Source organism: Lichenostomus cassidix, chromosome 5, assembly GCF_008360975.1.
Source record: "Lichenostomus cassidix isolate B80296 chromosome 5, HeHo_3.0, whole genome shotgun sequence".
Classification (NCBI taxonomy): Eukaryota; Metazoa; Chordata; class Aves; order Passeriformes; family Meliphagidae; genus Lichenostomus; species Lichenostomus cassidix.
The window spans coordinates 31,957,565-31,971,643 of record NC_139486.1 but is presented as its reverse complement, the minus strand read 5'-3'; the positions used below and the strand labels follow the sequence as shown (position 1 = coordinate 31,971,643).

At 33.2% G+C, this 14,079-nt stretch overlaps 1 protein-coding gene across 2 annotated transcripts in view; it reads left to right on the top strand.

Moving 5' to 3' along the window:
• FSIP1 (fibrous sheath interacting protein 1) overlaps positions 1 to 14,079 on the top strand; it is a 70,718-nt gene that overhangs the window by 27,953 nt on the left and 28,686 nt on the right. Inside the window, exon 11 of one of the 2 annotated variants that reach the window (XM_085062076.1) lies at positions 13,650 to 13,706. The exons of the other annotated variant lie outside the window; for it this stretch is intronic. Within the exon in view, the coding sequence (XP_084918202.1) occupies positions 13,650 to 13,706 (57 nt within the window). The remainder of the gene's footprint in view (positions 1 to 13,649; positions 13,707 to 14,079) is intronic. 2 annotated transcript variants of the gene reach the window in all.

The window sequence follows — 14,079 nt, the reverse complement described above, 5'->3', positions numbered from 1 at the left end:
ACTGCAGGGTGCTAATAACACCAAGGGTGCAGGTTTGATCCCCATATGGCCCATTCACCTGTTAGACTAGATGATCCTTGTGGGTCTCTTCCAACTCAGAAAATTCTGTGTGATTGACCTCGTTATTTCTTCAGTTTTTTACTGTTCTGCTTAAAGATGTTGAGAAATGTATGCTGGTACATAATACTGTATGATAATGACCCCTTTTTATATGTTCTGTGCTACTTATTTATGGAGAAATGCTTCCTATATACTGAGTTATCTTTTGTTCAACTATTTGGGTAGTACCAAAAAAAGAAGCCCATTATAATGAAGTTGACATTGGAAGACAGAAGATACTGAATAGACTTTGTTAGAAATGCTTCTTAATATGACCCATTTTTAGTTCTCTATTTTGTCAATTGTGTTTAGGAAAGAATAGGTTTATTTGAATTCCTTCTGTAGAAGAAGTCTCACATTTATAAATTATTCCTCCAAGAGTTTGCTCTATATCTTCATAGCCTCTTGGATTTCCCCTCTTTATAATTTAAAGAGTAAACAAATTGTGTATTAAGTTATTTTTCCCAAATGCAAAACCCAGTCAAAATTAAACACACTTCCATACTAATAATCTCCCTTTGCATGCGCTCTGTCACTTCCCTTTATTTAGAACAATTCCCTATTCCTTATGTGGTTATCTCAATTTTCTGACATGCAGGGAACTCCCCATCCCTTTCTGGTGGGATCTAGTTGTTCACATCATACAGTCTTTTCTGCCCAGACTACTGATGGTCTTTGTTAAAAGGTATATATTTTTCTTTTGATTGCATTTATCTTCTCTAGTGCCTCAATGCAAAGTAATGTCATTATACTGCGGGGTGTGTGTTTATGTGTGCATTTTGAACACTAAACAATATTGGTTGCTAAGAAGAGTATTTAAATGTTCTGAATGGTTTTACTTTCTGGGATGTTCGTGGAAAAAAAGATTAAAACTGAGTAACTGCTTCTACAAACACGAACATGTGGTTGTAGCAGATCTTTTTTCTTCCTAGCTGCTTTTCTTTCTGTAAATCAAAGCCTTCCTTCAATGAAATATCAAGGAAGAGTGGTGTCTCTCAGCAGGGAGCCTTCATTCTGCAGGAAACAAACATTTTGTGCCTGTCCTCTGCTATTGGCTTAAATGTAATAGAAGCCTATTAGGAGTGTGCTGGAAGCTTCTGGTTTGTAAGGAGCAGTCTACAGAGCCTTTTTTTGTTGAAGCCATGTGTATTACTTTGTCAGTGTAATTGCATATAAATATAACGCACTTTTAGAGTTTTTTGATTTATTATATATTTAACAGGTATACGTGTGTGATTGGGGAAATAGAGCTGTTTATGGTTAGAACTGTCACTCATATGCAATATCTTGTACTTATTTTTTGTTTAAGATAATTGATTGAGGAAATAAAATCAATTACAAGTACCAGCAAGTGTTTTTTTATTAGTATTTTTAGAGGCAAATCTAGAAAGCAGTAATGAGGTAAGTGACTTTAAAGTGATAGCAATAAACAGCTAAGAATTTTTAGTTAAATAAAGCAGTAAAAGAGCAGTGATCTTTTTGGTACTGTATGCAAAGGAAGGCATTGTAACCTATATTTGTAAGAGAAATTTCAAGTATAGTGTGATGATGGTCCTTCTCAGAAAGGCATGTCTTTAACTGGAACTTATATAACAATAATAATAAACTTGAATTATATTAATTCAAGGAATGACAAAAGTAAGTGCTATATAGAATGTAGAAAATATGGACTGATTTGTGGAGAAAGATTAGAAATAGTAATTATGCATACATTAATTGGACTTTCTATGAATGACAAACTTAGACCGTAGCCTGTAAATAGTATAGGTATGAAGTGTGGAGATAAATTAGGGGTGCATAATGAGTTAATGCCAACAGTCATTATGCAAACAAATACCTTTCTACTTCTGAATGGTACAAAAACTGAATTATCAGTGTTTGAAATTATTGCATGAGTAACTTTGATTAGTTTTTCAGTCTCTGTCTCATTATGGAGTGACTTCCAGTAACTGTCTAGTTTTCTCAAGAGGACGCAGTGTTTCTCCCTTTTTAATAGATCCACCTGTCAAATACTGTTTGATTGGAGGAGAAGGGAGTATTTTTGCCTTGTGAACACTATCCTGTAATACAAGTTCCAATACAGAAATGGCCTTTTAACTTTTCTTTGTGTTCTTCATTTTTCAATTATCTGTACTTCCTTATCTGACAGTTTGCTTTTTAAACCTTTATAGTACAATGGTTTTAGCTCTTTTTTGAAACTTTGGTATTGTCTCCAGGAGTTTGAGGTGCAATATATGAAAGTTAGAGAACTAAAGCATACTGGAAACAGAATTGATAATTTTAGCAGGAAAACCAGCTGCAAATTTAGATTCCTTATGTTAATTACATGCTTTTATTTTCATAAAAATGAATAAAGATAAATTAGATTAATTTTTTTTATTGTTGCATGTTAAACAATTGCCTTTTTTTTTTTCTAAATGCAATTGTTGCTTAATAAGAGGATGATCATAGTAGGAAAAGTCATATCTGTATCTTGCTTGTTTTAATACCAGGGGTTCATAACAGCATTTAGCTACAGAGTAAAGTGAGCGGACAAATCTTTTAATTAACCTCCGTCATTATACATCATGCCCTCTTCATTAAATAGATGTAACAGGGAGAAAAGCCAGTTGTTTCTAATAATTTTCTAGTGCTTTTGTGGTTTGTATACTTCAGTGTTCTGAAGGTCGCATAGAACTACCAGACCATAAAATCCAGCCAGCGAGAGATCTGGAGCTAAGAGAGCTCAAGGATTTATTAAGTGATGTGAAACTCTATTGTTTTGTGCATGTGTTACATAATTGCTGTCAGTGCAAGGCTGTTAAAATTCTCTGCTAGTAATAACAGGAATACCATTTTATAGCTTCAAGAGGAGATAAAAGAAGTTTCTTAGTCAGCACTTCAACAATATCACAGCACATGTCAGTTTTATTATTCTGGGGCCTTTAGTTTTGGCAGATGCTCTCCATTCTGGCTGTGGTGTGGTAATTACCATATAAATTAAGCAGTGAAATAAGCTGAGGGCAGCCTTATCCCTGCTGCCTGTAACCAGGTTGCAAGTATCACAGTGTGAAACAGGCATAATTCAGGCTGATTATATTTAGAAAGCTGCATTTTGAAATCCTGGACCTTTATCTCAATTCAAGTCAATTTTAAAAGTAAATTGAAGCCATTTAGTTGCTGTGCAAACAGAGGGATCATTCTTTTTCCACAAGGTACTCTCCATAATAGCATTCCAGGAATTAGTTCAATCCATCCCGGTTTGATTCATAGCCACTAATTATATTTCAGCGTGCATTCTAATGCTTCAAATTATATGTGTCCCTACTTTAATGAGTTGTAACTAGTCCTTAAATGGGGAGCTTTGCACTTTTCTTTTATATCTAACAGGCTTTTCTTTGGATTTTATGGGATTAAGCTACTATGGAAAATCTATGAAAGTAAGCTGAAATTAGTGGTTTTGTTTTATTTTGTTTTCTGCTTTTTTTTTCATAATACAATTAATTCTGCTCATTTGGGAAGCCTTGGAAGTTGTTAAATCAAGAGTCCAAATGCAAATTTATCAGATGATAGTGGTAAACCAGAAATTTTTCTCCATGTGATAAGTAACTCCATGTGTCAAGACTGGGGAAAAAAAAAAAAGATGATGTGGGCAACTGATGTTTTTTAAAATCAGAAAAATTGTGTTGGAAAATAAAACCCTCAAAAGAAAAATAGTCTATTATATAATTTTTTTTCTTTCTGGTGTTGCATTACAGAAGTCAAAGCATTTTAGAGAACTGGATATGTTATGAATGGTGTAGTGGACACAAAAAAACATGGCCAGGGTTTCAGTGGGCAAGTGACAAAGCTGATGATGTAACTGCAATCTTTTGATTTGAATTCTTTTAAATTCAATGTCATGGAAAGAACAAGAGCAGAGACTTGTGCCATCAGTGTTAGGCTACAGTTAATTTGTCTTTTGCTTTACTAGACTATTTTTTCTGTAGTTAAATTGTGAACCTACAAAACTGCTGTGTTAGAGATAACTTCTGATCTTGTAATAAGATGGAAAGTAAAATTTGCTGACATTTCACCTCTGAGGGATAATGTGCAAGATATTTAAATTATTAAATTTATAAGAAATATATTTGTATTCAAAGATACTAAAATTCCTATTTTCTCAATTTACAACTACTTGTGGAACAAAAACTCTTTTCCCTGTTTTGTTTATTTTCTTCAAGTAGAGCAGATGGATGTCCTTTTACATTCTTGTCATGAAAGTAGCAGTGTAAACAGTGAAACATAACTGAAATAATAGAAATTTTAATCTTTAAATATCAGAATTGTATTTAACTACTGTAGAAATGAACACAAATGTCAGAACAAATTCCAGCTCAGCTAGTTTTATTATTCCTTCTTAAACTCCTCTTTGGTGTAAGGTATTTCTTTTTATGCTGGTATGTTGTTTGGTTTGGGTCCTTTTCCTCTTTTTCCCTGTCCTTCAACAATCTTTGCTCAACAGTTAATTGACTTAGTTTTCTAACTGACAGTTTAGGTAGTTTCATGCAGCACTTCAGTGGCCTTTAGAAACAAAGGTGCTACACAAAAATAAGCTTTTATTTGAATAGCTTGATTTTGAAATACTAAGTATTTGTGCTGTTAAATACTGGGGTAATCTTTCTGTGAGCATATTGCACACATTTTAACGTTAAAGAAGGAGAAGGGGCACCTCCAATCTACTAAGTGGATGGAACATGGCATTAAATACTTTTTCTGTTTTGAAGAATCTATTTTTTTCTCATTTATTTAAACCTTTTCTGCAGATAGTATTGAATTTAATATACATTTAATACAAATTATTAATTTATAAATTTAAATTTAAATTTAAATAATTATTTTCTGTATTTGTATCTACTCTATTCATTGTTATTAATTCCTGCTATATAATTACCTTCATCAGGGCTCTTCCCTTTGCATTTTCTTAAGACATTAAATCAATTAAGACCTTCCATAATCCCACAGAAACTTTTGCGAAGTCACAGAGTAGTATGACTGGTCATAGAGATCTGTCTGAGCAGAATAATTTTAATATTGAATGCTGAAGTTACTACTTGGTTTTGATACTCAGACCTTTCAGTAAATGCTTAGTTCAGCAGCCAAGCTTGGAATGTCTGGTTTGGTAAGACCTTCCTGAGGGTATTTTCTGTGCTTGACAGGTATAATCTGAGAACACAGGTGACAGTGGATAAAAAAAGTAATTGGTGCTGACAGTATGGGAAGGAAAGACCTTGCTTAATCAATAGAGACATGTTACTTAAATTTGATAAACTGTTGAGCTGGCTTCATAAGCAAATGCATACAACCAAACAACTCCAAGCTACTAATTATATTATACTACTTGACTTATTATCTGGATTTTTGCCAGGTAGAAAATGATTAGACCAAATCATACTTGTACTTTCACAGTTGACCTCCCAGTAATCCCACAGAGGAGGAAAAAAACCAAAAAAACCAAACCCAAAACTCAACCAAAACACATGGACAGTAATATTTTGTGGGGAAAAATATGTTAAAGTGTTGTCAAACTTAATACTGCTTGTGGAAAAACTGAATCCCAATTCCATACTTCAGTCTTAAAGTTATTAATTCACAACTTTACTGTTATTCCATTTAAAAAAATACTTTCAAATATAATACTTCTTTGATGTAGTTATCTAAGACATAGGTAGAACCTGTTACAGTAACTCTACATACTGGATTATGTGTTTGGAAAGGGCTCTTGAGTCTTTAGCTTTTTCTTCTCTCCTTTCTGTCATGCTTTCTGTTTGTATTCTGTTTATTATTATCTGTAGTGCTTTTCTTTGAGTTTCATAGTGTGTGAGTGGACTAACCATATTAAGCAGGGCAAAGTAGATCACAGCTTTGCCTCTTATGTTTAGTTAGTTTTGAATGTGGAGTTTACTTTATAAATTCCATTGAGCAGGCAAATAACAGAAAACAAAATGCACTGTGAGGACAAAAGATTTTAATGTGCAATTTTAATCCTGATTTATAATTTTCTCTAATTTTGTTTCTGGAACACAATATGCATGTAGCAAACACTTTGTAATTCAATTTGTTCTTAATCTTGTGAATTTAAAACAATTTCTGTGGTTTACCTCACGATTATGTATTTGAAACTATGAACTGCCAGGTGATGTGGAGATTTGCTAACTGCAAATAAATACAAACTTTCAGTAAGGTTAAATTAAGTTATGTTGATGTGCATTTCCAGTACAGGATACCAGAGTCTCATGCAGAAATCCAGTGTACTTATTTATGTGCTGGTGAAAGCTAGAGGGAACAGTCAAGTTGTGTTAATTCATCTCCATATATCCTTAGGCCTTACTAGGTTTTTTTTTCACTAAAAGAGAAAAATTGTTGCCTGAAGAAAGCCTACACTCTTCTAAGTATGTCCAAATGTGACGTAGACAAAAGGAAACTAGCTAAACAAAGTAAGGATGGAAATGACTTCCAGCTCTTTGATACAACAAAGCTGCTAATGTCTTTAAAAGACGTTTTAAAAGAGTGTGAAAGCTAACAAAGTAATATGGTATAAGAACAACATAATGTGCTAAATTGAAAAATCCCATTTTTTGAGGGATTTATGGTATAGCAAATTTTGAAATCATTAAATTTTGAATTTAGTGATTTCAACAATCTGTCTGGCTTGAGCTAGCTAAACATTCTCTATAGGACAACATTTAAATTACAGTCTAGTTAATACAATTTTGTGAAATGAATGCACCCTGCAATGAGTTTGCTTTATCTGCATAACAGCAGTTGTCAGCCACAGCTAATAATTGCAAATGGTTTCTAATCTGAGAAAAAGTATTCAATTTTTGGATATTTGTTATTGCAAGAAAATATGAGAAAAAAAAGGTACACTTGGTTTGAAGTAAAATTGTATGAATGTATTCTGAATCATTCTTGCATAGCTGTCTAGTGCAAAATACTTGAAGACAATTAACGTGTGTTTCAACTTGATGGACTAATAAGTATTACTTTGGCACCAAAACATGCAGTCTGCAAATAATGAGACGGTAATGAAAACAAAAAAATGCTCTATTTCTCATAGTACTGACATCATAATTTTGAAAGCTGGTGTTCTTTCAGCCTTTGGAGGTTTTTTTTGTTAAGAAAGGGGAACTCTACCCAAAGTTCTGTGTACTGCCAGATCTTTCACAGGATGCCTGTGTACAGAAAGCCAAGTGGCTTATGCAGATTGCCACACTCTGAAGGTTTTAACTGTAGATGGAGTTAGGCAAATGTCAGGTAAGTTCAGAGAGGGAGATTACTTGTATAAGATAACTTAGAAGTCCAATATTAATTTTTTTCCCTAGGTAATTAAGATTTTTTTTTTCCCCTGAATAATCTGCTAATTCATATTCTATTACAACACTGCATCTCTTTCAGAGAAGATACATATAAGTGCTCAAATCATTGCAAGACCAGTCACTTTAGAAAATCCTGATATTATATAAACAAGTGTACATTGCAAGAAAGGCTACATTCAACTAAATGAAATCCACTTAGTCCTGCATGTGGATTCATGTGCTCTCTGGAATGCTGTTTGTGCTTGAGCATCAGGTTGCCTAAAACATATTAAAAAAAGCCCCTCATGAGGTTTCTTAGTTTGTACTTGAGATGTTTAAGGAGCCCGTTAGTCTTAAGGCTGTTAAAGGGTCTAAACTAAAACTAGTCATAATCTATGCTCATTACTGCCTTTAGTAAAATTGAAAAGTCTGTTAGACTGTTTTTTAGTAATTTACTTTCTGAAGAACTAGAACGTGGAGAGATGTCCTTTCATTTTGAGCAGAATACTGTTATTCTATATTTTGAGAACAGGATGAGTATTACAGCTTGGATAAAATAAGAACTCTCATTCTCAGGCCCATCTAGTTTCAAGGAATGTAATTTATGTGGTAATTTCCTTCAGCATTTATTTCCTGTCCTAAATCTTGGATGAATGAAATGGAATTTATTACCTGTGGCATAGATTTTAAAGGAGTATCATCTTGACTGTCTCTTTGCATGGAAGGAAAATAGCCTGATACTCTGCTGCTTCTTAGGCTTTTGTACAACTTTGTAAATTAGTCATTCAGAATTATTGCTTCTTTTGAACATATTTTTTAGATATGAATATACATGCATAATAGTCTTTACAGGTAAACTAGCCAGTTGTTTAATGAGCTATAATATTTATGGGTTTTGGAACAAAGTTTATCATAAATGTTCAAGCTGGAGAATCAAGAGCCATATTCTTTGTTATGTTTTTGTAATGTGACAGAGAAAGATCAGGATACATATTTAAGGAAGAATATTGCATATGGAATTAATTTTCTTTAAAACATTACTGTTCTTCCTCTTTGTAGATATTTTGTGTTTGAGCACAGTAGTCTTAAGAAAGAATTTTGGAATAGGCAGCTAGGGCTAATAGAAATAGTCTTGTATCTTGGACTTCTGTAGTGAGCTGACAGCGTACAAGTTGTTCGAAACATTTGTCTAAACATCACAAATGTTTTCATTCCACCTAGAAAGCATTGGATACATAGTTCTGAAATAAATGGAAATAAATTTAAGAAAGTAATTGTTTTTTCTTCCATGTATAGTATGGTTTTGACTAGGAAGGTTTTCATAGAATCATTTAGGTTATAAAAGACCTTTAATATCAGTGAGCCAAATCCAGCCCTGCCAAGTCTACCACTAAACCAGGTCCCTGAGTGCCACATCTATACATCATTTGAATACTTCCAAGGGTGATGACTCAACCACTTCCCTGGGCAGCCTGTTCCAATGCTTGACCACCCTTTCAGTGAAGAAATGTGCAATCAAAACCTCCTCTGGTGCAACTTGAGGCCCTTTCGTCTGTGCTATCACTAGTTACATGGGAGAGGAGGCTGACTCCCATCTGCCTGCAATCTCCTTTGGGGTAGCTGTAGGGAGCAATGAAGTCCCCCTGAGCCTCCTTTTTTCCAGGCTAAATGACCCCAGCTCCCTCAGCAGCTTGTAGGTCTTGTGCTCCAGATCCTTCACCACCTTCGTTGTTCTGCTTTGATGCTGAATTACATTTGTTAACTAGTAAAGTTACCAATACAATAAAATACTGTGATAAGTCAAAAGGCATATTTAGTGTTTGAACATTAGTAATACATCAGTTGTGCAAAGCAGTAAGAAAAAGGAACTAGCCATTCAAAATATAACTTTTAGGCTGAAACAGCAGTGCAATACAGAATGCAATGAATGTTGATTCTTTAGCTCAGTACAGTATCTGTTTTGTATGTTTTAATTTTCTCAGAATTAAAACTTAGCTTACTGATTTTGTTGGAAAAAAGGGAATATTGGTCAAAGAACTGTTAAAGCTATTACTATATAGATGATGTTAGAAATAGTTTACATCTTGAGTTACTATATTTATTTTTTTCATTCTGACAGATTTATCAGGGCCATCTATACAAAAACTAAATTAGTAGGAAATGTCCTAGGCTTATTTTCTGTGGAAGTGGAATGTATGTATACACATAACAAATGTGTTACTCTTATTGTTTATAACAGCAGGATGATAGTTTGGCTTAGGGTGTCTGAAATGTCAGTAGCTCATCTCTAGCTTTTGGCATCCTTTAATTATGACTGTGCTGTATTGACATATACCTGCACAACAGTTTTAATAAAATGGGAAACCTTGCTATAAGTGAGGTTTTGTTAGTGTGACAAGTAGACTAAACAGTGAAGGTGATTAAGTGTTAAGAATTCATATTGGATTTCAAAGTGTCTTCCTTCAGAGAAATGCTATAGAGTTCTCTTTCATATCATATATGAAAGACATATAATAATATTTCTAGACGTAACCATCTCCTCACTTTTGTTTTCAATTGTTTTCCTTCTTCAGAACCAACCTAATAGTTCTATTTAAAATATATGGTCAGTATTTATGTATTTAGATGCTTTTATGGTGGTAAAGTTTCATAGATATTTTAATTATATACTTGCATTTACTGTGAAGGGGTAAATTGAGTGCCTTTGTCATAATTAGGTGTGCATGCTTAAAGCTGTTCAACTACAAAAAGAAAGGTCTACTTATTTAATATTTTATGATCTTGTTAATCTGTCTTTACTTAAATTCATAGTATAGAGGTCTGATCCTGCAGGTCCATGCTTGTAATGTGAATTAAAAGAAATATTTATAATTTAATTTTGTCCTGTATTTATTTAGGATGAGGCCTGTAATTTGCATTACTGGAAATTATTGAAGCAGCAGAAAAGTAACATAACTCATTATTGTGGCCTATGCTTATAAGATGGTTTTAATAAATAATTCAACAAAATGTCTTGACCACTTCAGAGATTTCTTAACATAGCAAAAATGCATGTTTTCAGGATAAAAGTGCAGTTTTCTGGTAAATGGAATACTTTTTTTGCATTTTCTTTATGGCAGTTAAAGCTATGAACTTTCTCCAGTTACACTAAAAGGTGGGCAGAAATATTATCATGGTTCTATCCATGAAGTTTGACTTTTATGTGATTTAAAAATTATTGTTAGATGGCCTTTGTGCAGATACTTGTGTATTTAGATGTGTGTGCTTGCTTAGATGCTGTCTTGCCAAGTTAGGCAGTAGAAACCAGGGCTAAATTTTCAAAACACTGTTGTATCAATGAAACTGTGCATAGTGCACACAGGCTGTGTGCAGAGTCATTTTCTCATGCAAATTATTCTTTGCATATCTAGTTACTGCTTTTACCATAGTAACGTGGAGATTTGCTTTCACAATAGGAAAGTGCCCATTGTGTGTGCATAATAAATTAGATGCATAACTCTAATCATGTGAAAAGAGTTTTTTGCATGACCAGATGAGACATGGCAAGGTAGCTATTATGCCTTGAGATGGCTGGCTGTGAAAAGAGCCAGTGAAAACAGGATAGATATTCCTTTTTTCCATTTTGATAGTTGTTTCTTATATTTAATAATTTTGTAGAATTGGTTTTAAAAAGTATGTTTTGTCTCTTTACCTTTCAGGGAACATCAGCCTTCTAATATGTAAATCATAGCATTGCTTAAGCAATGCTTCATATGCATGAATTTTGTATAAAGGAATAAAACTTTTTGCTGTGGTGTATTGTTTGGCTGGATGTGGTTTCTACCTGCACTATTTAAATGCACTATTACTGTTCTACTTTAAGACCAACTATTTTCTACTTTTATGGGAAACAGACGGAATGTCTGGAATTCCACTTACAAAAAGGAATCTGTATCCTGCTGAGTAATAGCAAGACGGTTGTCTTTTTTTCCTTACTGCAGATGTAAAATTCAATACCTAAAGGCATGCAAAATATTGAAGGTGATTTACTGTTAAGATTTAATATTGTTTCTTAAATTACATAGCTGTAAGGAGTATATCTGCTGCAGGATTAATTTCAAGAAAGGTAGCTTAATCTTTTGTTGGAGAAATATACTTCTTAAAGGAAAAAATAGAAGTAATAGATTTAAATAATTCAATTTTTCATCTTATTTATATTTTTTGTTTCATGTATTTGTTGTTTATAAGCATTCATTATGTGCACGCATACTTCCTATGACTTTACCAAGTTTAGATATGTAGGGTAACTAAAATTGCAACATGTTGCTGAGTATGTTTTGCTTGTGTTGATGACAGCAGAAACTGGAAATGCTCAGAAACTTGAAAGATATAGCTTTATCTATTATTAAGAAATTTAAAAACATTATTCTTAAGACTTAAATATCAGCCACTTCTGAAAACAGCAATGAACCAAAATGTTGCTTGACTTCCATTAATAACTGTAATACAGATAAGCAGTGTGTTTATAATCTTTCATGGGCTGGACATGTATCATTATTTTAAGGAGATGATAGTTTGTATTTACCCAGCAAAATCCCTGACACTTCTTTCATTAATAGCATTTTGTAATTATTTCCTAGTTGCTAGCCTTCTTTGTGGGGAAAAATATTGTAATAAGATGAATACGTTAGAAATAATAAATGTAAAGAACCTTAAGCCATTACTCAGTTTGAAACAGATACACTGTGGTGAAATAGCAATTATCCTGTTTCTTTACTGGTGTGGATTTTGAATAATATGAACTCTGTGACTGCATCCCCTGAATTTGAAGATTTTAGTGAACCATTTTTATTTTTATAATGAATTAACTCTTAATCTTCTTCTTCAATAAAATACTTGAGTTGTCAGGTGAAGAGTTATGACCAGTTTCTAGTAATGTTACTAACATTAAAAATATTTAATTGAACACCATTTTAATGTTAACAAATACCTAATTTAAAATTTGATGTCCTCAATTGTCTAATTGAGCACTTGTTTGTGACAAGTAGAGGCAAAAAAAAAAAGACTGGCAAGTTGTGTTGTTGACTACTCTTCAGAAGTGCACCATATAAATATACAATTCATAAAGGTGTTTTTTAAATTTAGAAGGAAATTGTCAAATGTAACTTAGAATTTGGACAAACACAGGAATCTTCACTCTCATTTTTTCTACAGTCTTCTGGTTGTAGAAATCACAGTGTTAATTTGTTGTGGACATTTAGCAATGGGAAAAATTCCATATCTCTAGGAAATAGAATTAACAACTCCTTTTGTTTTTTCATGTTGGGAGAATTAATTTTTACAAACATCCAGAGTAGAGGTGTGGGAGAACAATATTTAAGTTGTGCCAATTCTTTCTCTAAAGTCAAACACTTCATGCCTCTGAAGAAGTAGCAGTGAGATGTCCACACTGTTTCAAAGGGGGAAATATGATTTCTGGGGTTGCAGATTTTTTTTGAATAATGAAATCATAGAGCTCACGCTGAAGTAATTGGAATTCAGTCGCCTAATTAGTTTTTGTAAATCTGATTATATAGGGTTAAAACACTTGGTTTCTTGACCTGTTTCTTTGTGTAATTGACAATGATGATTCTATTGGGACTGACTAAGTTGTTTAGAACCCTATACACAGGTCAGAACATGAGTACTTGCTTGTTTACCAGCTTGCCTTCTTTTTCGAGTTTGAGTTATCCTCCTTTGGTTGCTTCCATAGATTTTGGGGTTTGGCTTTTTTTTTTTTTCCTCAAGGAAGTAAGTTAATTTTACTAGTTTATTTCTGCCTTTGTACAATGAGTATATTACCATGTCCATAAATCATGCTCAATGAATTAATGTGATTTAAGTCCAGGAGTAGGAGTACTTTTTAGGTTCCCTTAAATAAAGAACAAGACTTTTGGAGACAATGCTGTCATTGGAGGGAAAAAACCCCAAACAATCCACTATATTTTCCTTTGACTAGTTCTCTGTGGCTGAGGACACATGCTTACTGAACATTTCAGACGTCATTCTAGGTATGAAATATCTATGAGAATGTTGTGATTGGAAGTCATCCAAGAAACAATGTGCCATAAAGGAAGAAATAATAAATATAGTTACACTACTGACTCTGCTTATTAAATAACTTTATCATGTTACAAGCATTGTAAACTAGCCAGAGTGAAAGGGGATACGAATACATCTCTATCCACTTGTCATGTTGTTTCTTATTCTATGTAGAGCACAGCAGTAACAAGAGGCTTAAGGCATTCATTTGGAGTAGATGATCCTGTTAAGGTAACATTCAACATTTTTACTGTTTTCTGAAAGTTTCAGTTTTGCTGTTTGTTTTTTGCATGAGTTGCCTTTTCTTTTTTTTCTTTTTTTTTTTCTTTTTCTTTTTTTTTTTTTTTTTAAATTATATGATGAGCAGAGGTGTGGCTGATTCATTGTCCTTGATAGAATTTTGAGGCAAATCAACTGTTTAGATGAAGTGGAAAATAGCTTTTTTGTCTTTTTCCTTGGTTCTTGTTTCTCAGATTTTGGTTGTGTTGTATTTCTTAGTATTTCCCACATCAACTTCTGGTAGCCTATTCTGGGATCATATTCTTTTCCTCTTGCTTTCTTTCACTTTTTCCCCTGTAATAGAGATGGCCTCTTTTGAGTTGTT